Source organism: Peromyscus leucopus, chromosome 4 (assembly GCF_004664715.2).
Source record: "Peromyscus leucopus breed LL Stock chromosome 4, UCI_PerLeu_2.1, whole genome shotgun sequence".
NCBI classification, from domain to species: Eukaryota; Metazoa; Chordata; class Mammalia; order Rodentia; family Cricetidae; genus Peromyscus; species Peromyscus leucopus.
In genome coordinates, this window is record NC_051066.1 from 94,032,529 (window position 1) to 94,058,897 (window position 26,369).

The 26,369-nt window shown below is 45.4% G+C and overlaps 1 protein-coding gene across 1 annotated transcript in view; it reads left to right on the top strand.

Moving 5' to 3' along the window:
* The first annotated feature begins 1,720 nt into the window (after positions 1-1,720).
* The window catches only part of Bub1b (BUB1 mitotic checkpoint serine/threonine kinase B), a 50,364-nt gene continuing 25,715 nt past the window's right edge, over positions 1,721-26,369 (top strand). The window contains exons 1-10 of the mRNA XM_037204442.1: positions 1,721-1,755; positions 2,826-2,969; positions 9,800-9,859; positions 10,744-10,888; positions 14,984-15,180; positions 17,711-17,880; positions 18,962-19,176; positions 19,507-19,598; positions 21,579-21,808; positions 26,257-26,369. Coding sequence (XP_037060337.1) covers positions 1,721-1,755; positions 2,826-2,969; positions 9,800-9,859; positions 10,744-10,888; positions 14,984-15,180; positions 17,711-17,880; positions 18,962-19,176; positions 19,507-19,598; positions 21,579-21,808; positions 26,257-26,369 — 1,401 coding nt within the window. The remainder of the gene's footprint in view (positions 1,756-2,825; positions 2,970-9,799; positions 9,860-10,743; positions 10,889-14,983; positions 15,181-17,710; positions 17,881-18,961; positions 19,177-19,506; positions 19,599-21,578; positions 21,809-26,256) is intronic.

Sequence of the window (26,369 nt, forward strand, 5' to 3'; positions counted from 1 at the left end):
TCAGCTTCTCTCTCTACTCCAGAGCCTCGTTGGAAGCTCCTCTATGCTCCTGTGAGCCCCTGATTTATCTGCTGCTCGCTGGGTACCAATGCACTCACATCGCTCGTTCGTTTGCCCCCCCTAAGGTTCTTAGATAGCAAAACTCTGTCTAGTCCACTGACCTCATCTTCTCTGTCCCAACCATTGCTCGGAACACTGCGACTCTCCAGCTGAGCCTTTGTCCTGGCCTCTTTCCACTAAAAAAGTGTACAATGGTATGGGCTTTTCAAACCTCAAAGCCCACCCCAAGTGACACACCTCCTCCAACAGGGTCACACCTCCTAACCCTTCCCAAACGGTTCCAGTAATTGGGGGCCAGTGTTCAAACATATGAGCCGCTGGGCAGTGGTGGTGCACACCTTTAATTCCAGCACTCAGGAGGCAGAGCCAGGCGGATCTCTGTGAGTTTGAGGCCAGCTTGGTCTACAGAGCAAGTTCCAGGAATGGCGCAAAACTACACAGAGAAGCCCTGTCTCGAAAAACCAAGAAAAAAAAAAAAAAAAACATATGAGCCTATGGGGAGCGTTCTCATTCAAACCACCACGGGTTCTATCCAGCTAGAGTCCCGCCTAACCAGACTTCATGTTCCAAGTAATTCTCACTCCCATCTTCATTCTCTCTCCCTCTTTTCTTCTCTCTCTGTGTGTGTGTGGTCCTGGTACCTCAGGGCCTTGATACAAGACAAGTGCTCTCCACTGAGCTACTCTCTCTCACCCTCCTTAAAAACAAAGGAACAAAAACCCCCAAGTTTTTATTTTGAAATAAGGTCTTCTTTGAACGGTCTTGAACAGTCTCCTGAGTAGCTGAGATACAGGCTTGTCCCACCGAGCCCGACCTTTAGTCCCAGGGAAACAAGGAAGGGACTTAGCCTTGTTGTATTGTTACATCGTAGTTTACAGGACATCTGGCTAGGCTGTATGAAGGAACAAATGGTACACTTCCAAGATGGTTTAAAGGAAGTGGTCGAAGCTGAGAAGATCTAGAGGTGAAAGAGCTTGCTCGGGGACAGGAAGTGCGGGGCTAACCCCGTACTGGTGGAACAGAAAAAATGACAACCATAATCTAACTTTTTAAAAGCCAAGAGTTCGACAGAAAACAGCTCCAGGGCAGACGGCAAGACCTACAGGAGCATAATTACTTGGTCTGAGCAACCTAGAAGAGCCAGGCCAGGCACATGTACTCGAAGACAAGTCATAACACTCAAAACATCAAAGAAACCCTTGTTCTTAAGGTGTCCCTCGCTGGATTCGAATACTTGCCTTAAAACGGAAACTCAGAGCGAACCCGCAGAGAATTCTTGGTGTCTGAACCAGCTGCTGCGCCTGGAAAGCCATTGGTTCCAGTACCTCAACCCCGGAACTACAACTCCCATTATGCACAGCGCAGGCTTAAACCCGGGATAAACTACAATCCCCAGAATGCTTTGGGAGATAGGAGCGGGGGGCGTGGCTACGTCTGCGGCGAGGGACCGTTAAATTTGAAACTTGGCGGCTTAGGCGTGATGGGGCGTGAGGCGGCTGCTTTAGGAAGGCGTTGGGTGCATGCTTTTGTCTAGGAGCACGGGGAGACGGTCTCCGCAACTCCAGGGCCAGCTGCAGGTTGAGGAAGGAAGCTCAGAGACAGTCGGCACCCGGAGGAAAAAGGTCTGCGGACGGGCGAGAGCAAGAATCTGGAATGCAGGATGGCGGCGGCGAGGAAGGAAGGGCTTGCAGCGAGGTGAGGCCGGGGCCAAGCTGCTGCAGCTGGGTGCTGGGTGGGCGAGGGAGCATCGCCGAGGTCGGGAAAGAGCAAGCTCTCCCGAGCCCCCTTCCCGCTGGCATGGAGCCCTGCATCCAGCCGCGGGGCTAAACTGGGAGAGCTTGGAATTTGCCTTGAGATCTGAGCCTGCAACTCACTTCAGCCGGTTTTTCTTTTTCTTTTTTCTTTCTTTTTTTTTTTTTTTTTTTGACCTTGAACGTGCCATACATGGGGGTCATGCAGATAGTAATGCTGCATTATGGAGTTCTGGAAGAATTCAAGTTATTTGTAAAGTAACTGCTTTCAACTAATAGGTGTTTCATTGTGCCATTAGCCAGGGAATCTAAAAATCAGAACATTTGCTGATTTTCCTCATATATAAAAATACAGAACACTTTTTCTAGGTTAGAATTTAATATGCATTTGAATTACGGAATCCATGATAGCTGGGTCATTGCCATGTCATAAGCTTCCATTCATGCGACAGAACTTATTGACCACCACATGAACACTGAAGGTGGACCATAAAAGACACAAAATTCCAACCCTTGTAAAGCTTAAGTTCTGACGTCAACTCACAGAGATTTGCCTGCCTCTGCCTCCCAAGTGCTGGGATTAAGGACGTGACCACCACTGCCCGGCTTATGTCTGTTTGGAATTGAAATGAAAAATGGCATATTAGTCTGACTGAAACTAATTTTGAATTAAATCAGATTGTTCCATGTCCCATGTTAGATATAAAACTGCTATCTTAAAAAAAAAAAAATCTACTTTGCTAAATTTATGATGCTTTTAAAAATTACTTTTTCTGGCTTTAACTTTGTATAATAAATATTGCCAACAACACCCTTGCCAAGTTCTCTTCTGTTGGCATAAACTTGGAAACCAAGCGGTAGGGCTCAGAGGCTTAAGAGAGTAATAATGCTACCAGGGTCCCAACTCTGTATCCCGCCTGGAGTTCGCAAAAGCTCACCTGTCCAAAGACCGTGACACAGTCTGGTACTGTAACCGCGTTGTGTCAGGGTCACCTCTGTTCCTTGTTCACAGTGAAGCCATGTCCTGGAGGGAGATGAGTGGGAGCTGAGTAAAGAGAACGTGCAACCCTTACGGCATGGCCGGATCATGTCCACGCTTCAGGGAGCTCTGGCACAGCAGGAATCAGCCTGTAACACTACCCTTCAGCAACAGAAGCGGTAAGTAGTAGAGCAGTTTGATCCAACTTGTTGGCCCCAGCTGCGGCAGGGAGCATGGGTGTGAAGCAGCAGAAGGCCCTAAGGAATACTGATTGCAAGCTTTTTTTTTTTTTTTTTTAAAAGATTTATTTAGGTTTTCAAGCCCTGGCTGTCTTGGAACTCACTCTGTAGGCCCGGCTGGCCTTGAACTCACAGAGATGCCTGCCTCTGCCTCCGCCTCCCAAGTACTGGGATTAAAGGCATGTGCCATCACCACTGGCAATTGCAAGCTTTTTAATTGTATGAGATAGTGTTTATTTCAGGTTAAAATATGATGTATAACCATACTCATTGCATTAGATCTTTGAAAACGGTGTTTTTATGATTTTTCTGTAGAGACATAGTATTTTGTTCTTGTGGGTTTTTTGTTTTTTTTTGTTTTTGTTTTTGTTTTTGTTTTTTGAGACAGGTTTGGTTACACTGTAGCTGGCCTAGAACTCACTATGTAGTTCCAGGCTGGCTTTGAACTCACAGAGATCTGTCTGCTTTTGCCTCACAAGTCCTGGGATTAGAGCATGTGCCCGGTGATATTTTATTCTCTCTCTCTCTTTTTTAATTTTTGGAGACAAGGTTTCTCTGTGTAGCCTTGGCTGTCCTGGAGCTTACTCTGTAGACCAGGCTGGCCTCAAACTCACAGAAATCTGCCTGCCTCTGCCTCCCAAGTGCTGGAATTAAAGGCGTGCGCCACCACGCCCGGATGGTATTTTTTTTTTTTTTTTTTTTTTTTTTTTTTTTTTTTTTTTTTTTTTTTTTTTTTTTTTTTTTTTTTATTGCGCCCACTGCCCGGATGGTATTTTATTCCTAATGCTCATTCCTGGAACCTGCATCTTGGTCCTGTACTTACTTCTCTCCTTGTCTGAGTTGCGTTGGCTCCCTGATGTGCTTCGCCCCAGGCTCTGCCCTCAGCTGTGCTTTTACAGCTACCGTTGACAACTCTTGCTTCCTCGGTGTCTGTTACCTGTGTACAGCTTGAGAAGATTCAGCTTATGATTTTAGGTGGATGTGGAAATGATACACGACTTGGTAGAAACCATACTTTGAATTTTGATCTTTTCAAGGAAGAGGGATGCATAGTAGGACTGCTTTGAGATGCCTGGCAGTTGTAGAGAAGGGTAGTACCCAGTGATCCTGCATCTCTGAGAGGTTGAGCCATGAGTATGCTGTGTTGCGAAGCTGTGGTGTCTGGCAGGATAGGTGTATTTAATACATTTTTACCTGTGGTATTTTCTTTTTCTTTTCCTTTTGGGTTTTATTTATTTATGTCGGGGACTGCTGCTCCTCAATAATGATACCAAGACTTATTATTAATTATAAAAGATCAGCTATAGCTTAGGCTTGTTACTAACCAGGTCTTTCAACTTTAATCCATTTCTATTAATCTACGTATTGACACATGGCTTGTGGCCGTTGTCTGTCCTCTAGCATGTCTTGTTCCCTCTGCATCTCCTGGTGACTCTGCCTTTCTTCTTCCCAGTGTCCTGTCTGGCTCTCTTGCCTATACTTCCTGCCTAGATAATGACTGTTAAACCAATTTTTTATTAAACCAATAAGAAGGCACCTTGGCAAAGACACATCTTCATAGTGTACAGAAAGATTATTCTACATCTATCTATCTATCTATCTATCTATCTATCTACCTATCTATCTATCTATCTACCTACCTACGTACCTGTCTATTTAGTTTATCTATTTTTAAATAGGATTTCTTTGTGTAGCCCTGGCTGTCCGGGGAACTCACTCTGTAGACCAGGCTGGCCTCAGACTCACAGAGATCCACCTGGCTCTGCCTCCTGAGTTCTGGGATTAAAGGCGTGCACCACCACTACCAGACTACCTAGGTATTTTCAACTATGACAGGTTTATCTGGATGTGATTCTATTGTCTGGATAACAAATCTTCGCTCCCAAATGACCCTCCTTTTTCTACTTCCCCATTTGGCTAATGCTACAGAAACTCTTCTGAAGGATTCTTATTCATTGCTTTCTGATTCCCATTTTGTAAAAAAAAAAAAAAAAAAATATTTTCAATTATGTGTATTTGTGTAAGTATGAGTGTGCGTGCGTGCGTGCGTGCGTGCGTGCGTGCATGTATGTTTGTGCACAAGTTCCCAAGGAGGTCAGAAAGGGCTTTGATCCCTGGGAGCTGGAGTTGTGGGCTGATTTGAGCTGCCCAGCATGGGTGCACTCTGCAAGAACAGTGTGTTCTCTTAACCCCTGAGCCATCTCATCAGCCCTCTCCTCCTTTCTGGGATTGGCTCCAGGGCCTCCTGAGTACCAGGCATACATTTTACCACTGAGCCATTCCCACCGCACTGGAAATCCCTTTTGAGTACAATTTAGAAAAAGTGAATGCTCAGATTTTTAATGTGCTCGTAAAGCAGTGCGGTTCATCATAGTCGCCCCCGACTTTGGGGGAGTTTTCTCTTTCTCCTCCTCTCTCTCTCTTTCTCTCCTCTCCGTGAAGCACCTGCTGATTTGATTTCTATAGAAATAAGCCACTTTGCCTGTTCTGGAGTTTTGTTTGTTTGTGGTAGGGCCTTGCTTTGTAGTCCAGGCTGGCTTTAACTTGTGGTCACCTCCTGCGGTCTCCCTGGTGATGGACTTGCAGGTGTGTGTCAGCCTGCCCAGCTCATTGTAGAATCTTATATAAAAAGAGCTGTAGTTTTTGGTTTTTGTTTCCCCCACTATTTTGGCTCTTTTCTCATTGGGTCAAAATTATCCCGTCTTTAAATTATCCCGTCTATCTTTTGCCTCTGGGCTTTTATCTTTCTCTATTCTCTATACCTTTCTTTACTTCTTACTCCATGACTTGCTGGGTAGCTAGGTGGCTGGCCCCTGATGTCCTCTCTTTATTCTCTCTATTCCTTTATCTTCTCGTCCCAGATTTCTCCTCCTATATATTCTCTCTGCCTGCCAGCCCCACCTATCCTTTCTCCTGCCTCACTATTGGCCGTTCGGCTCTTTGTTAGACCATCAGGTGTTTTAGACAGGCACAGTAACACAGCTTCACAGAGTTAAACAAATGCAACGTAAAAGAATGCAACACATCTTTGCATCATGAAACAAATGTTCCACAGCATAAACACATGTAACACGTCTTCAACTAGTATTCCAAACCATAGACTCATATAGATCTTTAATTTAGTGTAATTTGAGTACTTTTCATGTTGCGTATATCAGTAGGCTGTCCCTTTTGACAGCTGAGTCAGTATTCTGCTTAATATTAATCAGTTGTTGGACATTACATTTCATTCTTTTGTGCTTTGTAAATCAAGCTAGTGTGGATATTTGATATTTTGTGGACCTAATCTTTACCCCAACCCCTTGGAATGGGATTGTTGGATCACAGAGTATTTTAAACTCAGGACCCTAAAGGCAGGTGACCTCCTGGAAAAACTCCTCTTTTCTTTGATATATTATGGTTGCTTTCTAGTTCCTAACCCTATTTTCACTTTTTAAAACCTATACTGGAGCCCAGCCTGGTCGTCTTGAAACAACAAAATCTAACAATTATCCAAATTATTCTAATATTAATAAAAAAATCAGGAGTAGCCCAGCTGACCCTTCTCTCTGCTTTCCAAGATCCAAAAAGGCCCATGAAATTCCTAAGCCCCACCTCCTTCCTCCCTGTGTCTCTCTCTCCCCATCTGAGTCCACTGAAAAACTCTGGTTTATTCTGGTCAGCTTAGCTTGGACTCCGTCCTCTGAATCAAGGTTCAGTTTATTGATAGTGCTGGGGGACAGAAACCAATGTACCACACCTGTTTTGTATTGTTGATTTTTTTCCCACTGGTATACTTTGGCATTTTATTAGGAGTATAGTTATTTTGTGTCAGAAACTGTTTTGTTTGTTCATCTATTGTTTTTAAGCAGGACTTCCCCAAATATCCTAGGCTGTTCTTGAACTCACTATGGTAGCTCAGACTGTCCCTGAACTTGCAGGATTTTGGCCTCAGCCTCTATTGTGCCACAATTACAGACATATGCCACTTTGGCTATTTTATTAGTAGTATTGTTTTGTTTTTGTTTTTGTTTTGTTTTTCAAGATGGCTTCTCTTGTGTAGTTCTGACTGTCTTGGAACTTGCTCTCTAGACCAGGCTGGCCTCAAACTTAGGGATCCTGCCAGCCTCTGCCTCCTAAATACTGGGATTAAAAGCAATGCACCACTTCAAATTTGTGTCTGTGTGGGTATATGCATGTAGTAGTGTAGATGTATCCAACAGTCTTATTAAATAAGAAACACAGAACCAATGTAAAAGAGAAAGCCGAGAGGTCAGAGCTCAGAGCTAAAATCTCACCCTTCCTCCTGCGGTGCTCCTAGCTCCCCGAAAGAGTCCTACTTCCTGTGTGTATGTCTTTAAATAATCTTTCTGTTCTGCCTTCTCATTGGTTGTAAACCCAAACACGTGACTGCCTCGTCACTGTCTGTATGTACAGCCCCCCAGGTCTTAAAGGCATATGTCTCCAATGCTGGCTGTATCCCTGAACACACAGAGATCTATGGGATTAAAGGCATGCGCCACCACTGCCACGCTCTTTCTATGGCTCTAATAGCTCTGACCCCCGGGCAACTTTATTTATTAACATACAATTAAAACCACATTTCAGTACAAATAGAATACCACCATATAGTAGTATAGGTGTCCAAGAAGGAATATGTACGTATCAGCCTTGGTTAGAGAAGCTTGTTTTTCTGGTGGGAGACTCCTAACTGATCCAAGTGCTGAGAACAGTGACTGCTGAGTGCTCAGCCTGCAGAGGATGTCTGCAAGGTGCTCAGTGGGTAAGCGCACTCACTGCTGAGCCCGAGGACGTGAGTTGGGTCTCTAGAACCCACATGGTAGAAGAAAGGAACAGATTCCTGCAGGTTGTTGTCCTCTGACCTCCGACCTCCACACATAATCCTAAAAACACATAAATCCTAAAAAACCAAACCAAACCTAGATGAGGCGCAGTGACATTCAGCCCTGGATGGGGAAGGACTCCTGAGTGTCCGCTCCTCCCTGAGGGGACACTGGCTGGAGAGTCAGTCATTTTCTCAGGGTAGAGTCACCGTTAGGTTACCCACGATCCAGTACCCCACAATTCATCACACACACACACACACACACACACACACACACACACAATTACAACACAACAAAACAAGCAGAGACACAGAAATAGGAACGGTCTTATTGGGAAGAAAAGGGACAGCAAGTCAGAGGGGGGTAAGAGTGTAAAGGGGAAGTGTGAAAAATGACCAAAATATATTCACGTATGATGGCCAATTAATAAAAATATAAACATTAGCCGGGTGGTGGCGCACGCCTTTAATCCCAGCATTCAGGAGGTAGAGGCAGGCGGATTTCTCTGAGTTTGAGGCCAGCCTGGTCTACAGAGTGAGTTCCTGGAAAGGTTCCAAAGTTACATAGAGAAACCCTGTCTCAAGAAACCAAATATATATATTAAACAAACCTAATGGGTAGTATTATGATCCCCATTTTATAAGTGAAGAAGCTGAAAACAGAATTATCCGTTGTCTAAAGAACTATCCATTGTCTAAGGACTGATAGAGCTAGGTTTTGTTTTATTTAATAAGCTCTCGTGTAGCAGCCCTGGATGACCCGGAACTCACTATGTACATCAGGCTAGCCTCAGACTCAAAGAGATCTCCCCGCCTCTGCCTTGAGTGCTGAAACTGGAGGAGGCCCGCAACACCACAGCTGGCTTAGACTATTATTTCTATTCTCCTTATGTGTTTATTTAAGTTTGTTGTTGTTGTTTTGTTTTAACTGAGGTGTATGTGCATGTGCTAAGGCCAGAGGCATCAGATCCCTCTAACCTGGAGTTCAAGATGATTGTGGTACATCCTATTTGGGTGCTCTGCAAGAGCCCTGGGTTTTTTTTTTTTTAAGATTCTATTTTTGGAAGGGTGGGACTGGAGAGGTGGTTCAGTGGTTAAGAGCACTTACTGTTCTTGTAGATTGGGTTCCAGTACTCATGGTGGCTCACAGCCGTCTGTACTTCTCTCCTATTCTCTTCCTGCCTCCTTGGGCACTGCACACATGTAGCACACATATATACATCCAGGCACATACACACTCGACTACATAAAATAAAGCTGTAGACAGTTAAGGGCCACCTGATGTGGGTGCTTGGAAACTTGTGTAGTCTGCAAGAGCAACCAGTACACACTTGGTCTTCAGTTGGTAAAACTGTTTGGGAAGGATTAGGAGGTGTGTCCTTGGAGGAACAGCATCACTGGGGGTGGGCTTTGAGGTTTCAAAAGCCCACACCAGGCCCAGTGTGGTTCTCTCCGCCTGGTGCTGTGGGTCAGCATCATAAGCTCTCAGTTATGCTCTGTGTTAAGCTCTGTGTTATGCCTGCCTGCTGCCATGATGGCTATGGACTCTACTCATCTGAAACTGTTAGCCGCCCAATAAACTCTTTCTTCTGTAAATTTGTTTTGGGGCTTGGTGTTTTCTCACAGCAACAGAAGTAACTGAGCCAGCACTCTTAGCTGCTGAGCCATCCCTCTCCAGCCTCAACAGTGTCCCATAATTGATTTGTGTGATGATGATGATGATGTCTTTTTTTTTTTTTTTAAGCTGGCAACTGAATCTAGGGTCTTGAGCACTCTACCACTGAGCTAAACCCCAGTCTACCCTTTTTCTATTTAACAAATTCTCAAACTCTAGTATAGTTGCTTAGATCAATGACAGACTTGAGGAGGGAATAGAAATTCGTGAGCCCTGCTTCCTGGCTGTTGTCAGAGCTGCGTGTGCTAACATCGTCTGTTTCAATTCCAGGGCATTTGAATCTGAAATTCGCTTTTACTCTGGAAATGACCCTCTGGATGTTTGGGACAGGTGAGTATTTGTCTATGGAAAGAACAACAGAGGCATTCCCTGATGAGTCTCTTGGGCCTCTGTTCTCAAATTGAGGGATATGGAGTGTGAACAGAGCAGAAAGTGTTGTCTTGGTGAAACCGACTTCCGGAACAGTGGTTTTCTGAGGTGTTTGTTTTGCAGGGCTGTGCATAGAGCCCCGGACTTTACACATGCCAAGGAAGGTTTCCCTGAGGTGTTGAAGACTGGAATATGACACAGCTTTGATGTGTGTCTTTCTATCCTTTTCCCAGAGTTTTTGTTGCAAGTGCTTCAAGGAAGTTTGAGAGACAGAGGCTTAGGATATGTCACTGAGGACTTCTAAAGAAACATACTTTGAATATATTAAATATTTTTTTTGTTGAAAAATCAGAATAAAGGGCTAGAAGGATTGATCCTCTGTCGAGAGCACTGGCTGTCCTTCCAGAGGATTAGGTTGGATTCCCAGCTCTGACAGGGCAGCCCACAGCCCTAGGTAACTCTAGTCCCAAGGGATCCGACACCCCCTTCTGGCCTCTGCTGGTACTGCACACATGTGGTATATATATATATATATATATATATACACACACCACACACACACACACACACAGACAAAAACCCATATACATACATAAATAATAAAATAAGTAAATCCATAATGGGTCGCCTTTAATCCCAGCATTCAGGAGGCAGAGGCAGCCGGATCTCTTTGAGTTGAGTGCAGCCTGATCCACATAGTTGAGTACAGGCAGCCAGGGCCTGTCTCAACTAATAAGACTCTGTCTCAAAACAAAAGCAAAACACCCATTCAGAATTAGGCTTAGAACTAGAGCAAAAGTATACATCAGTTCAAAATATATTCTGTCCCTTCTCCTCCTATTCAGGTATATTACCTGGACAGAGCAGAGCTATCCTCAAGGCGGGAAAGAGAGTAACATGTCAACATTACTAGAAAGAGCCGTAGAAGCTCTACAAGGAGAGAAGCGCTACTACAGTGACCCCCGGTTTCTCAGTCTCTGGCTCAAATTGGTAAGTGTCATCTGAATTCAAAATATTAAATTGGCTTTTTCCTGTAGAGGTATTAAGAGTAAACATCTGGAAGCTTCAGTAACCATTTGAGCTGGGCATGGTGATTCTCTGCTTGAGAGGCTGAGGCTGGAGGATCACAGTTTGATGCCATTCTGGGCTACACAGTTAGATCCTGTTTTATAAAATTAAAAGCCTTGAAAAAACAAAGCAGACATTAAGATTGGGAGAACATCTAAATGCACCATCATTTTTTAGTGGCTTCTATGTTTATTTTTTTACAAGATTTTATTTTTATTCTTTGTGTGTGAGTGTTTTCCTGTATGTAAGTGTGTTCTTGGAGGGCATTGGGTCCCCTTGGAACTAGAGTTACAGATGTTTGTGAACCTCCCTGTTGGTACTGGGAACTGAACCTGGGTCCTCTGCAAGAGCAAATCCCCTTAACCACTGAGCCCACTCTCCAGCCCCAATTCTGTGTTCAGTGAATACCCTAAACCCAGACCTGTTAGTATAGGACAGTAATCCAACTACTTGGGAGGCTGAGGCAGGAGGATCACAGAGCAAAGGCCTGCCTGGACAGTATAATAAATGTACTTGAGGCCAGCCCAGGGATGTTAGGAAGACCCTCTCTCAAAATACGGTAAGTAAGCCGGGCGGTGGTGGCTCATGCCTTTAATCCCAGCACTCAGGAGGCAGAGCCAGGGGGATTCCTGTGAGTTCAAGGCCAGCCTGGTCTACAAAGTGAGTTCCAGGAAAGGCACAAAACTACACAGAGAAACCCTGTCTCGGAAAAAAAAAATATATATGGTAAGTAATAGAGGAATGGGGCTCCTTACTGGTGGAGGGCTTTCCTAGTGGTGCAAAGTGCCAGTGTCAAATCCCAGGAGCAGTGAAACACTGTCAGTTCACGGTGAAGTAGAAATCTTCAAACATACACGCACACGCACACTTATGCACACATGCACACAGTTTCCTTCCTCACAGATAATCTGAAGCATTGGTCTAGACAACCACTACACCAGATGCTCAGCTGTCAGATTATCCGCAGTAACTAAACTTTGTAGGTGAGCGACAAAGCACACATGAAACTACTTTGCTTTTTCTCTCTTTGTGAGGGTGGTCAGAAGGTGTAACTGAAGGATCCCTCACACCACACCTTTCTTTTGCATTATGAAAAGATTTTTCTAGTCAGTTATTTTATAAATGATTCCTGTAGTCTATCCAAGGAAAAAATTGTTACTAGAAAATCAATATTTTTAGTTAAAGAGGTAAATTAGTTGAATATTTAGAAGTTGCCATAGAACATTTAACTTTTGAATGTATTTATCTAGCCATATATCTTGTGTTTGTTTTGTGTTTTGGAACTTGCTTGTACACCACACTCCAAGTGAGTTTTCCTAAAGCACCATCATGAGAAAACATTACTGATTTAAAGAAAACATTATTTACTGAATTAAATTATGCAAACTTAAGCTATGCAACAACTGTTTTTGTTAAAAATGTGAACAGAAGCTGGACAGAATAGTGCAAGTCTGTACTTAGACTACTCAAAAGTTTGAGGCTAGAGCGGTCGAATAGGGAGATCCAAGCCAGCCGGGGATACATGGCACAACCCTGTCTCCAAAACCCAAAATAAAATAAGATTAAAAGTTTAGATGTAATGTTTGATTTAGCCCACACTTACAAATAAGAAAATTTTAAGTGGAATATTTCATTTATTCCAGACTAGTCACATAAAACCCTGGCTAGAGACAAGGATCTTTGTAGGTAGCAAAGCTTTCTACCTTTGTGGAGCCTGTTTTATGCAAGTGTTAATATTCTGATCCCGCCCCTTGGCATGACCCTATGCCCTGAAGTAGAAGCCTATTCTTAAGGAAAGCTCCGCCCCTTCCTGTCTCCTCTCCCGCTTTCCTCCCAGGATGTGTGCACCTCTCGACCCTCTCCCTCCCTCTTCCTCTCTCCCTCCTTCCCCCCTCTGCGTCTCTCTCCCTCCCTCCTCTCCCTCTGTCTGTCTTCCCTCTGTCTCCCTCTTTCTGTCCTTTTGCCTCTTCATCTCTTTATTATAATAGACCATTTATTTCCACACGGCTGCAGTGTCTGGGTTGTGAATCTCCACCCACTACCCAGTGGCAATGCCCACATGAACTGGGCCGTCCACCATCCCGCCGCTGCCTCTGGGGGCCCTGCTGGATACAGTTCCTAACACACACCTGTACACCAGCACCCATACAACACCCAGAAAGCAGGGAGACAGACAGACACATGTGGAGGCGCGGTCTCACTCATAGCCCAGGCTGGCCCTGAACTCACTCTTTAGACTAGGCTGGCCTGGAACGAATGGTAATCCTCTTGCTAGCGTTCACAGAGCAGTCACAGAAGCGTGGAAAGTGATGCATGCTTTGTGGCTCCGGGCGCTGTCAGGCTTGTGTGGCAGTCCTTGGCTGTCCCTCTCTACTCGGCCCACTTTTAGCTGTGATAGAACTGGGTGCTGGGCCCAGGGGCTCACCTGACCTTTCAGCACACAGAACCCGCCTCCAGCTGCCTGAAGTGCTGCTGTCTAGGTCCCCGCTGTCGGTGCTCTTTGGGAATTTTCCCCCTTGAAGGGTCCTGACTCCCCCAGGTCATGTCCCCTTCCTGGGGCCTCTAACCTTGGGCTACTTGGTGTGGAGATAGGAAGGCCGGGCCTCCCCGTCTCCCTGGCAAAACCCTTTAGGTCATCCTAGCCGTGAGCTCTCCCGATGGGGTCGTTGCAGCTGCATTAAAGCCTAGTACTTCCTGTCCCCCTGTCCTTCCTAGGTGTTGGTCCCTGTCCCCCTGTCCTTCCTAGGTGTTGGTCCCTGTCCCCCTGTCCTTCCTAGGTGTTGGTCCCTGTCCCCCTGTCCTTCCTAGGTGTTGGTCCCTGTCCCCCTGTCCTTCCTAGGTGTTGGTCCCTGTCCCCCTGTCCTTCCTAGGTGTTGGTCCCTGTCCCCCTGTCCTTCCTAGGTGTTGGTCCCTGTCCCCCTGTCCTTCCTAGGTGTTGGTCCCCACACACCCCTCCTCATCTTCCTGCAGTGCGTTTCAACAGGACGGACTCACAGCAGCATGCTGTAATGCTCTCTAGTGCAGTCTTAAACTCCGATTGGAGTCTTGTCTAGTGGTGGAGTGGCCGGACTGACTGACTGTACTGTGATATCAGTCATGATAATACAAACTGGGGAGGCCTGCTGTTTATTCTGAATGTGAATTAACTATTTGTCCTAACTATTGATTTTATGTGTTAAATGACATTGAATTATTGCTCAATAAAAATCTGAGGCCAGGTGTGGTGACTCGCTCTGTAATGCTAGACTTGAGAGGCAGAAGAGGCAAGAGGATTACCATACGTCCAAGGCCATCCTAGTCTAAATAGTGAGTTCAGGGCCAGCCTGGGCTATGAGTGAGACCCACGCCTACAAAAATAAATACATAGTATATTTATATGAATATATAAAGAGCACAGTGAAATAAAATTTTCTTTTGGCCAGGAAGTATAGAACTATGTCAGAACATTTATAGTGCGGAACTTTTTTCCTCTTTTGCTGTTAAAATTTTCTCCACTATACATGATGACACAGTTCCTTAAGTACAGGCTTGACCAAGTCTTGCCTTTGCTTTGAACTCTCGGCACAGAATGTATTTACCTCAGATAGAAGCAAAATCCATTGTTTGACATGTAAGGCCTGCCAGAGCCTTTTGCTCCAGACTCCCCATCGTGCCCTGCCTGGTAGAGGTTGTCCTGTCTTCCCGTCTCCTGGACATAGGGAACACCTGCTCTTCTTCCCTGTGTATCTGCTGAAGGTCCAGTTCCCGCTCAAGCCCGTCAGTGCGCCTGTGCGAAGCCTTCCCTCCTTCCCTTTCCTTACAAACGATCTCGTACTCTTGTCCCTCTCTTGGGTCCTCTCCCACTATGTGTAATACTGGGCTAAGTACAGAACAGATGTAACGCGATTAGATCGCAGTGTTAGACCCACACTCCTCAAGGCAGGGACGGCAGGTGGTTTCCCGGTGGTTGTTGGCACACAACAGGCTGTTGACGCGTGGGGGGAGACTGGCTGACTGTGTCCCTTTTCTGTGTTACAGGGGCACCTGTGCAACGAGCCCTTGGATTTGTACAGCTATTTACACAGCCAGGGCATTGGCGTCTCTCTTGCCCAGTTCTACATTTCATGGGCAGAAGAATACGAAGCTAGAGAAAACTTCAAGAGAGCAGACGCCGTGTTCCAGGAAGGGATTGAACGCAAGGCTGAGCCCCTGGAGAGACTGCAGTCCCAGCACAGGTAGCTTCCCGGGAGCCTGCCTTAACCCTTGTTTAAATACCCTAAGAAGGCTTTGTGAGTTACAGGTACTTAATTACCGTGGGGCTTTTAAAGACGTCTGTGTTCTACGGTAAAATCCATTGGGTGTGCTTACATGTTTTCACTGTTCTCACGTTTGGAATGATTCCAGACCCTCTGTGAGAATACACTCATGCTGGTCTTTGTAGTTAATACCTGTTCTTTCCCCGACCCTCACAAACACTCCTCTGCCCCTTGGCCCTGTAGTTTCACTTTTCCAGGATGTCACAGAACAGCCACCGTCTGTAACGTTTTGTTTGTTTCGAGACAGAGTTTCTCTGTGTAAGAGCCCTGGCTGTCCTGGAACTCGATTGTTAGACCAGGCTGGCCTTGAACTCACTGAGATCCTCTGCCCCTGGGTGCTTTGATTAAGGGCTAAAATGGCCTTTATTCCAGCCTTTTTTTTTCTTTAATGATTTATTTTTGTAACCTTTTGAGTTTAGTTTCGTTAATTGTGCTTTTAAGAATTCCTTATATGTTCTGCCGGGCGATGGCGGCGCACGCCTTTAATCCCAGCACTCGGGAGGCAGAGCCAGGCGGATCTCTGTGAGTTCGAGGCCAGCCTGGGCTACCAAGTGAGCTCCAGGAAAGGTGCAAAGCTACACAGAGAAACCCTGTCTCGAAAAACCAAAAAAAAAAAGAAAAAAAGAATTCCTTATATGTTCTAAATACAAGGCTTTTGTAATATATGTGATTTGTAAGTAATTTTTCTTAGATTAAGTAGTCCTTTTTTTTTTTTTTTTAATTTATGGCGTTGGGAGATAGAACCCAAGGCCTCACTAATTATTCTTTTAACTATCTTATAGAATAAAAATTTTCTATTTTGAAACGCTCCACCATATGAATTAAGCTTTTTGTGTTCTGTCTGTCTAGTCTGGTTCCTGGTAGCAAGGCAGCTTCTGTTCTCGGGTCGGAGGAACCGACGTCCTCTTCTGGCCTCCACGGGTACCAGGCACATATGTGATGCACAGACAGACACACAGACAAAACACCCCTGCACATAAAATAAAAATTGAATTCAAAAAATTAAATGCTTTTACTTTTATCTCATGGGTCCTAGTTATAATAGTTATTTTAAAATCTGAAAATAATACAGTTTCCTAAAAATAAGTGCTGAAAACATCAACGTTTGGGTAATCTCCATGTCAGCAGTTGCCATTGGTTTTTCCCTTGAGAATTAGTCACCTTTTCCTGTTCGTTCTTTATGTGTCAAGGAATTATGAGTCCCGTGCAGGGCATCCTTCTGATAGTGTGCTGGGTCCTGTTGATCGACAGTCTCTGGAGAGGGAGTGGTCCCAGATGTCACAAATTCCTTCTCAGCTGAGCTCCAAGTCCTCTGTGGTGTTTTGCCGTCTGCTACAGACTGCTGGGCCAGTGTGAGCCTTGGGCAATGGGTTGTGTCATGGTTCGGTTCTCAACGCCTTCTGTTTGTACAGAGCTCAGGAGTGAGCCCAGGGGAGTTAGGAGTTCCCAGTCTTCAGCGCGTTCCTCTCCAGTAGTCTAATCGTTTCCGGCCCTCAGAATCCCATTCCCATTCCTTTGGACAGAAAGGATTTCTCAAGGGGTTGTAGGTTTCCCAAATCACCAGAGAAAACAGGAGAAGCCAAACAGAGAACAGCCTAGTGGAGGATGTCGAAGCGCCATCCCTCCACAGGTCACCTGCTTTTGTTAGCCTCCAGAGCCATGGGCTTCCCTTCTCGTGTGTTCAGAGTTAAACTGGAGCAGTGCGGGAGAGAGAGGCTGCAGCAGTTGTACCGTGCCCTGGTGAGCACCTACAGTCTAGTGACTTGGTTGTTTTTCCAGGATACTTTCAAATTGTAGCAGCAACAGCATACAAGTCATACTTTCAAATTTCTGCCAGCTGTGCTAAAGTAAGATGTCGTGTTGTATGTAAACTCATTTCATATGGGTAAGAGAAAAACTGTGTGTGTGGGGGAGGGGTGTGTCAGGATACTAGTGAAAAAACTGTGGGGGTGTTGGATTTTTTTTGTTTGTTTGTTTGTTTTTGGTTTTTCGAGACGGGGTTTCTCTGTATAGTTTTGTAGCCTGTCCCGGAACTCACTCTGTAGACCAGGCTGGCCTGGAACTCACAGAGATCCTCCTGCCTCTGCCTCCTGAGTGCTGGGATTAAAGTCGTGCGCCGCCGCCGCCGCCACCTGGCCAATTCTGCGGTTTTTATTTTTAATTTTATAATACAAGTTGCTGAGAAACTATGAATTTCATCAATTTTCTAGTCTTAGCTGATGCTCAGATCAACCTGATGATGATTTTTAAAGTGTTTTCAACCGGTCAGAGTTGAACATTTTAACGGATCCTGAGCCATCTCAGCCTGGATGGCCTTATGTCTTGAGCTTGCTCTCCTTATTACTGTGGAACCCTTTCCTGGGGATCGCTGTACGCTGTTTTCTCCGGTCTGTTGGTTGTGTGAGAACTGGTCATTTAATAAAAGCCAATTGTCCCTGTCATGTGTTAGACAATTCCAGGCTCGAGTGTCTCGACAAGCTCTCTTGGCACTTGAGAAGGAGGAGGAGGAGGAGGTCCTGGGCTCTTCTGTACCACAGAGAAGCACGCTTGCTGAGCTGAAGAGCCGAGGGAAGAAGACAGCCAAGGCGCCCATCAGCCGTGTGGGAGGCGCTCTGAAGGGTGAGCTCAGTAAATGCTTTTTGGAGAGCCCGTAGTCTCCTGCGGTGGTAGATTATATAAGTAGACAACACGTGAATACACATGTGGACACTGTCCCAGTTTTCTGAACACTAGGTGGCAAAAAGAAAAGCCAAAAAAAACTAATATCATAGGGTGCAGGAAAGCCAGAAGGGCAGCTCTGTGTCATGACTGAGGAAACCGGAGATATATACGTATGTATGTATGTATGTATGTATGTATGTATGTATATATGTATGTATCTATCTATCTAGATATAGATATAGATATATATTGGTTTTTGGTTTTTCGAGACAGGGTTTCTCTGTGTAGTTTTGGTGCCTGTCCTGGATCTCATTCTGTAGACCAGGCTGGCTTTGAACTCACAGAGATCCACCTGCCTCTGCCTCCCTAGTGCTGGGATTAAAGGCGTGCACCACCACCACCCAGCCTCGAAACCTGATATATGAGATGCCTCATTTTCTAAGCATTGTAGTTGAAAGAATATATGTCGTAATGTATTAGGTATTATGGAAAGCTTAAATGTATTAATGCCTCAGAGAATACTATTAATGTAGTTAAGAATATCATTTTCCGACTAGAGAGATGGCTCAGAGGTTAAGAGCACTGACTGCTCTTCCAGAGGTCCTGAGTTCAATTCCCAGCACCCACAGGGTGGCTCACAACCATCTGATGCCCTCCTCTGGCATAAAGTCATACATGCAGATAGAGCATACATAATACAAAAATAAATAAATCTTTAAAGAAAAAAAAAAGAATCTTACTTTCACCGGGTGGCGGCGGCCAGAGGAGGGTTTCTAGAGTTACAGTTATTACGAGCCATCCCATCTGGGTGCTGGGAACTCAGCTCAGGGCCTCTGCAAGACCAGTATGTGCTCTTAACTGCTGAGATATCTCTTCACCCCAATTTAAGGTTTTATAAGAAAAAAAATCTTATCAGTCTTGTTTTGACTCTGGTAGAGGTAGTATCTATCCCTTAATTTGGAGCAGACTGTGTATGTCTTATATCCGTCTAAGTTGATAATCAAAGCTTTTCCATGACTTGTTCGTATTTTCCTCCTAGCTCCGGGTCAGAGCAGAGGATTCCAAAATATAGTTCCTCAGCAGATGCGCAGTAACCGCAGGATCACTGTTTTTGATGAAAACGCTGATAACACTTCGAGGGCAGAGTTACCTAAGCCTGTCGTCCAACCGTGGATGGCGCCCCCTATCTCTAAGGCCAAAGAGAATGAGCTACAGCCGGGCCCGTGGAACGCAGACAGACCCTTGGATTATAGGGTAAGGGCTCATTTGCCAATCTAATGAAGGTTTCAGATTGGTCTGTCTTGGGTGGTTGTTGTTATTTGTCTGTCTGTCTGTCTGTCTGTTTGACACAGGCACTCTCTTTGTTTAGCTTAGGCTAACCTTGAACTTGCTGTGTAGCCCAGGCTGGCCTTCAGCTTTCTATGCTCCGGCCTCAGTTTTCCGTGTGCTAGCATTACAATCACACCCCATCCTGTGCGGCTGTATTTGAACATACTTCACTTAGTTTCTTGACTATTTAGAGGTTATCTGCGTAAGTTATGACAGAACGTGAACTAGTCATTTCCTTTCTTCCTTCCTTTTCAGCCTCATGGCAGTTCGGCCTCCGTAGTAGCTGCGCCCCCTTCGCTTCCCAGCTTTACGCCCTATGTGGAAGAGAGCGCTCAGCAGACAGTCATGTGAGTGGGTTCAGACGGTCTGCAGGGGGGGTTGCTAAGGCTGGCAGAGGACCTGTTCTCTAGTCCCGATGGCATCTTCTGGAGGGAGTGCAGACCGACCAAGCTCTGTGTCTCCTTTGTGTTCACTGTATGTGCTGGAGCCAAACGACGGAGTGAACTTAATTAGGTTTACAGTTATATTGATGTAACAGCCACAGCCACTGCGGTTCAAGTGAGCCTCGCTGCTTTGATATTGACAATAATTAGAAAGGGGTCTCTTTTCTCCTTTCTAACACTTAACACTTTAAAAAATATCTTCTTTTTTTTAGATTTAAAATTTATTTTAGTGTGTGTGAGTGTTTTGCCTGCATGAATGTATGTGCCCCACATACGTGCCTGGTGTCCACAGAGGTCAGAAGGGGGTTTCCATGTGGGCGCTAGGAATCAAACCTGGGTCCTCTGCAAGAACACGTCTTCTTCACTGCTGAACCAACTCCAGCCCCCTGGTGTTTTTGTTATAAGAAAAATTAGGGTAAATGATAGATAATCAGCTGAAGCTCTGGTCCAACCTTTAAAGATTGTGAGTTCTAATACTGGGTTCAATTCTGTGGTTCAGTGTAAGAGTTTCCTCGTAGCTAATATGTGTATTCATTTTATTTACTTTTTTCTAAAAGACAGTCTCTGTGTAGACCATGCTCACCTTGAACTCATAGAAATCTACCTGTCTGCCTTCTGAGTGCTGAGATTAAAGGCCTACAATACCACGCCTGAGTCTCATGGCTATTTTAGTACTCACACTGTATGATAGGCACCATAGGAATGCAAGACTAATGCGGCTCTGAGCAAAAATTCTTTCCAAGCCAAGCATAAAATAAGGAAAGCCATTGCAACCTTTATAGAATTGATGATATTGAGCTTTATGCCAATTCTATTTTTTAAATTTAATTTGTTTTTTGTTTGTTTGTTTGTTTTTATTTATTTTTGTTTTGTTTTTTGAGACAGGGTTTCTCTGTGTAGCTTTGGCGCCTTTGCCTTTCCTGGAAATCACTCTGTAGCTCAGGCTGGCCTCAAACTCAGAGATAGTCTGGCTCTGCCTCCCAAGTGCTGGGATTAAAGGCGTGTGCCACCACCGTCCCACTCTTCTTCTTCTTCTTCTTTTTTTTTTTTTTAAGACAGATCTCACTATGAACCAAAGCTGTCCTGAAACTTTCTACTTAGATCAGGCTGACCTTGAACTCACAGAGATCCTCCTGCTTCTGCCTCCGCCTCCCTAATGGTAGGATTCTAGGCATGTGTCACTGCTCTGGCTCTTTTTTTAAAATTTATTTTGACTAGGTTGTGTGTGTGTGTGTGTGTGTGTGAGAGAGAGAGAGACAGAGACAGAGACAGAGACAGAGAGACAGACAGGGAGGGAGGGAGGGAGGAGGGAGGAGGAGGGAGCATGCCATCGTGTGCATGTGGAGGTCAGAGGACTACTCAAATGCTGGGATTATACTCCAGCACCCTCAGGCCCAGTCAGGTAGATTTTCTGAATGATTTGTAGTTGCTCTTCCTAAGTTCAGAGAATCATTCTTTGCTGGAATGTCTCCCACCTAACCATGTTAATCAACTTTCTGTCGTTGTTGTAAATACCTGAGATAAGCAGCTTATAGAAAGAAAGGCTTATCTTGCTCATGATGTAAGAGGTTTCAGTGTGTGGTCTCTTGGACTTGATGGCCCAAGTTACTAAGTTTTCTTCAAAGCATAGGTGGTCCTCAGAACTCATACTTCCCCGCCCTAGTGTTGGGCCCAGACTCTGTGCTCTGCCACTGAGCTCTAGAACATAATTACTGGTGATTCTTGAGGGTTATTTTTAGCCCCATTTAAATATCTTACTTGTTTTTGTTTTGGAAATGATCACATATAGTCCCTAGGCTGGCATTGTCTATCTCTTTGGGCAAAATATATAAGAAGTAACTCATTTTGACTTTGGAGTGAATGGTAATTGTTTTGCTTCTTTAGGACACCATGTAAAATTGAACCTAGTATCAACCACGTTCTCAGCACCAGAAAGCCTGGGAAGGAAGAAGGAGACCCTTTGCAAAGGGTTCAGAGTCATCAGCAAGGGTCTGAGGAGAGGAAGGAGAAGATGATGTACTGTAAGGACAAGATTTATGCTGGAGTCGGGGAGTTCTCCTTCGAGGAGATCCGAGCTGAAGTGTTCCGGAAGAAACTGAAGGAGCGAAGGGAAGGTGTGTGTGTGTGTGTGTGTTGTTCTAAGAAATAACTCCTTTCAAGTCCAAGAGAGACTGGCTCCACTCCTTGTACCTTTGTGTGATGTTTCTGTGGGTGGACAGTTGTTCTCTGTGTGCCTATACACACTACACATAGGCTGGACTCTCATTGCCGCCTCCCAGGAAACCTTTGATGGAGAAGACAGTCTGTGCTCCAGAGTAAGAGAGGAGAAGGTGGCCAGACCGCAGGGGCACCCATTTCACAGTGAAGCAGGCGGCTGTGACCCTGGCATGCATATAGGTGCACACCTCCTTTAATACCTTTCTTTTTTTAAAAAATGTATCTTTTTTTATAATTTATTTTTATTTAATGTGTAAATTTATTTATTTTTATTTGCCTAAATGTCTGTCTGTGTGAGGGTGTCAGAAGCCCTGGAACTGGAGTTGCAGACAGGTATGACCTGCCATGTGGGTGCTGGGGATTGAACCTGGGTCCCCTGGATGAGCAGCCAGTGCTCTTAACCACTGAGCCATCTCTCCAGCCCATACCTTACCTTTCTTAATGTTGCCTGAAACACTCAGTCTCAATTTCTTTGGCAGTTTATTTGTATTAACATATTCAGCCACTTATGTAGTTATTTATTTATTTCTTCAAGTCATTATCTCATTCTGAAATTAAGGAGGATTGAAAGTTGAGAGGAACAGAAAGCAGTTCCTGTTCTGGAGCTATCTGTCTGGTTTAGGTGGAGTTCTCGTGTCCCACGGTCACTCTCAAATAAACACTCAGAGGCTCAATAGTAATTACAAACGCTCAGCCGATAGCTCAGGCTTGCTACTAGCTAACTCTTACATTTAAATAACCCATATTTCTTATCTATGCTTTGCCACACGGCTCATGGCTTGTTACCTCATTTTCTACACATCTGCTTCCTCAGTGCCTGGCTGGTGACTCCTGACTCTGCCCCTTCCTCATCCCATCATTCTTACTTTGGCTTTCCTGCCTAACTTTATCCTGTTCAGCTATTGGCCAGTCAGCTTATTTATTAAACTAACCGTAGCATCATGTATTCACACAGTGTACAGAGGGATCACCCCACAGCAGTTTGGGGTGTTGGGAGGGACAGAATGGACTGGTAAATAAGAAAGTGAATACTGGAGACTTTAAGGCTTAGGAACAAAAGGGTAAAATCAATTTCACATGATATATTGAAAAATGGGCCTATGTGCCAACGTGGGAAGGAGCCCTGGCTGCAAAGCGAGGGCCAGGTGAGTGAGGGAGGCTTCTTGTTGTTGTTGTTGTTGTTTTTGAGACAGGTTCTCATCTCACCGTCTAGACCAGGCCGGCCTCAGCCTCCTGGGTGCTGAGATAAAGGTGTGTGCCACTACACCACACCGAGTATGGCCTTTTTGACATCAGAACTGAAGGGCTGGAGTATGCCTCAGCAGCCAAGGGTGTTAGCTGCTCTTACCGAGGCCTGGGATCTCTACCTAGTACAGACAGCAGAACTCACAGCTACCTTAGCTCTAGTGTCTGGGGATCTGATGCCCTCTTCTGGCCTCTGTGGTACCAGGCACACAGGCATACGCAGGCCAAACACCCATACACTTAAAGTGTTAGGGAAAGTAACTAAAAACAGGAACTGGGGTCGGTCCAATGGTGACTGAGTAAAGGAACTTGCTGCACAAGCCTGGTGACCGAGTTTGACCCCTAGGACCTGCATAAAGGTGGAAGGAGGGAACCAGTTCTATAGAGTCTTTCCTGTGGCAGGTGCGTCACACACACCATGCACACACAATAAGAGTACAAAGTTTTTAGAACAGGAATGGAGCTGGAAGCTGAGGCTCAGTGCTGAGTGCTTGTCTCAAGTGTGAAGACCTGGGGTCAGTGACTCGGGCACAGAAAACACCACCAGAACCCCAAAGAGCCTGTCAACAATAAATGAGGAGGAGGTACCTAGATACAAATACTTTTTTTTTTGGTTTTTCGAGACAGGGTTTCTCTGTGTAGCTTTGCACCTCTCCTGGAACTCACTTGGTAGCCCAGGCTGGCCTCGATCTCACAGAGATCCGCCTGGCTCTGCCTCCCAAGTGCTGGATTAAAGGCGTGCGCCGCCGCCGCCGCCGCCGCCGCCGCCGCCGCCGCCGCCGCCGCCGCCGCCGCCCCGGCTACAAATACTTTTCTAAGGAAAATTTGTAGTTTATTCCTACTCTATAGAAGTGTGATGAAATGCACTCTATTCTCAGCTGAAGAAATCCCCGTGCCGAGGTTTAGCGGGATTTGTCTAGATAAATTTAGTCTCCTCTCACATTCTCGAGTCTTAGTCTGCAGCTCTGATCTCCTCCCTGGTTCACTGGGAACTGAAGCGTCTTACCCCTCAGCCCTGTCAAGTCTGCCGTCTGCTTTGCCATCTCTACCCACTCACCCTCCCAGCCGTTCTTCCTGTAAACGCTGTTTACATTTCTCTCTTAGCTTTAGAGTTCATCTTTTGTCATGTCAGGTATTTGGCCCAGACAGTAGTTCTTCCCTCCAGCATTTTCTCTTTCTACTATTTTCATCATGCACATAGATTCCCATTTCTTTTTTTTTTTTTTTTTTTTTTTTTTGGTTTTTCGAGACAGGGTTTCTCTGTGTAGCTTTGCACCTTTCCTGGAACTCACTTGGTAGCCCAGGCTGGCCTCGAACTCACAGAGATCCGCCTGCCTCTGCCTCCCGAGTGCTGGGATTAAAGGCGTGCGCCACCACCGCCCGGCTGATTCCCATTTCTTTTTAAAGTTCTTTATTTCCCTGTGTTCTTCTCAAGCCATTGGCTCATCTTTCTACTTCCCCAAAGCTCAAACTTCTTTCTCTTAAAAAAACAAAACAACAAAAACAAAAACTTGCTCATTATTGAGGCCCTCATGGGGGGCTAGAGAATGACACTCTTCAGTTGTTTCTCTACCTTTAGGTGGGTTCTGGAGACTGAACTCAGGCTGTCAGGATTGCATCTTGGGGTGACAAAGACTTTTACCCGCTGAGCCATCTTCGTGGCCCTCTTTATGTGCATGGGGAAGGTCCAGGGTTTGCATTCTGTCGTAGTCCCTGTTCTATCGCTGTGAAGAGACTCCATGAGCAAGGCACCTCTAAAAAGAAAGCATTCAGTTGGGGCTGGTTTACAGTTTCAGTGGGTTAGTCTGTGGTCATCATGGTGGGAAGGAAGCATGGCTGCATGCAGGCAGACATGGGGCTGGAGAAGTGGCTGAGAGGAGACACACTGGGCCTAGCTTAGGCTTTTGAAACCCCAAAGCCTACCCCCAATGACACACTTCCTCCAACAAGGCCACACCTGCTCCAACAAGGCCATGTTTCCTAATCCTTCATAAGTAGTGCCACTCCCAGCACACATTTATATGTGTGTGTGTATTCACATGTTTGCACATTTGTGTGGAGACCTGAGGTTGACACTGGGCGTTTTCTACGATCACTTTCCACCTCTTTGTTGAAGTGGAGTCTTGATAAACGCCAGAACTCACCTATACACTGGTCTGGCCAGCCAGTTTGCTCTGGGAACTCCCTCTCCCCACCTTCCAAGTATTGGAATTACCAGTGGGCCAGCGCACTCAGCCAGCGTTTATGTGGTGTTCGGAGTGTAAGGTGCAGTCCTTGTATGTCAGGCACTCTAACGCTGAGCCATCTCCCAACCCTGACGTCCTTGGGAGTCTAGTCAGTCTTCTTGCCAGTGTCCTCCCAGGCATTCCTTTATTCCTGTCTAACAGCCCTGGGCATGGCCATCAGAAGCCCTCCTGCCAAACACCAGTGTCTGTTTTCTCACGGCACCACAGTCGTCCGTCCCCGTCCCCCCCCCCTTATTTGGGTGTTTTTGGTATTTTTGCTTGCTTATTTGTTTGAGCAATAGTCTCATATAATTTACTGGCCTTGAACTTACCTGTATTTGAGGATGGTATTGATTTTGGGATCTTTCTTCTACCTCCTAAGTACTGAGATTACAGGCGTGTATCACCATGCCCTGGGGCGTGCAGTCCCAGGATTTCGTGATAGGCAAGCACTTCGCTAACTAAGCCATATTCCCTGCCCTGTGTTAGGTATAGATACTTTTGGTGCTTTTGAGAAAGTCTTGCTTTGTAGCCCAAGCTAGCTTAGAACTCTGAATGATTTTCTTATTTCTTTGTGTTTCTGCCATATTTGAATGTTAGTATCATACAGCCAAGGACTTGGTATCACTGGAACCTATTTTCCATTGGACTTGTGCATGATAGGTATTGCTTTTTTTCCCTGATTACATACATGAAAGAATAGAGGCCCAGACCTCAAACTGAGGACTCATTCCGTTCTCGTTTTTCTCGGAGTTGACCTGAAGCTGTGAGCTGAGCCAGTCTCTGCATTAACTTGACAATGTGACCCCGGAGGCGGTCTTCCCAGGAGGAATTGTGAGGGGGAAAATACCTCAATTAACTCCGCTGTCTTGCAGCTGAACTGCTGACCAGTGCAGAAAAGAGGGCAGAAATGCAGAAACAGATTGAGGAGATGGAGAGAAAACTGAAGGAAATCCAGACTATTCAACAAGAAAGAGCTGGTGACCAG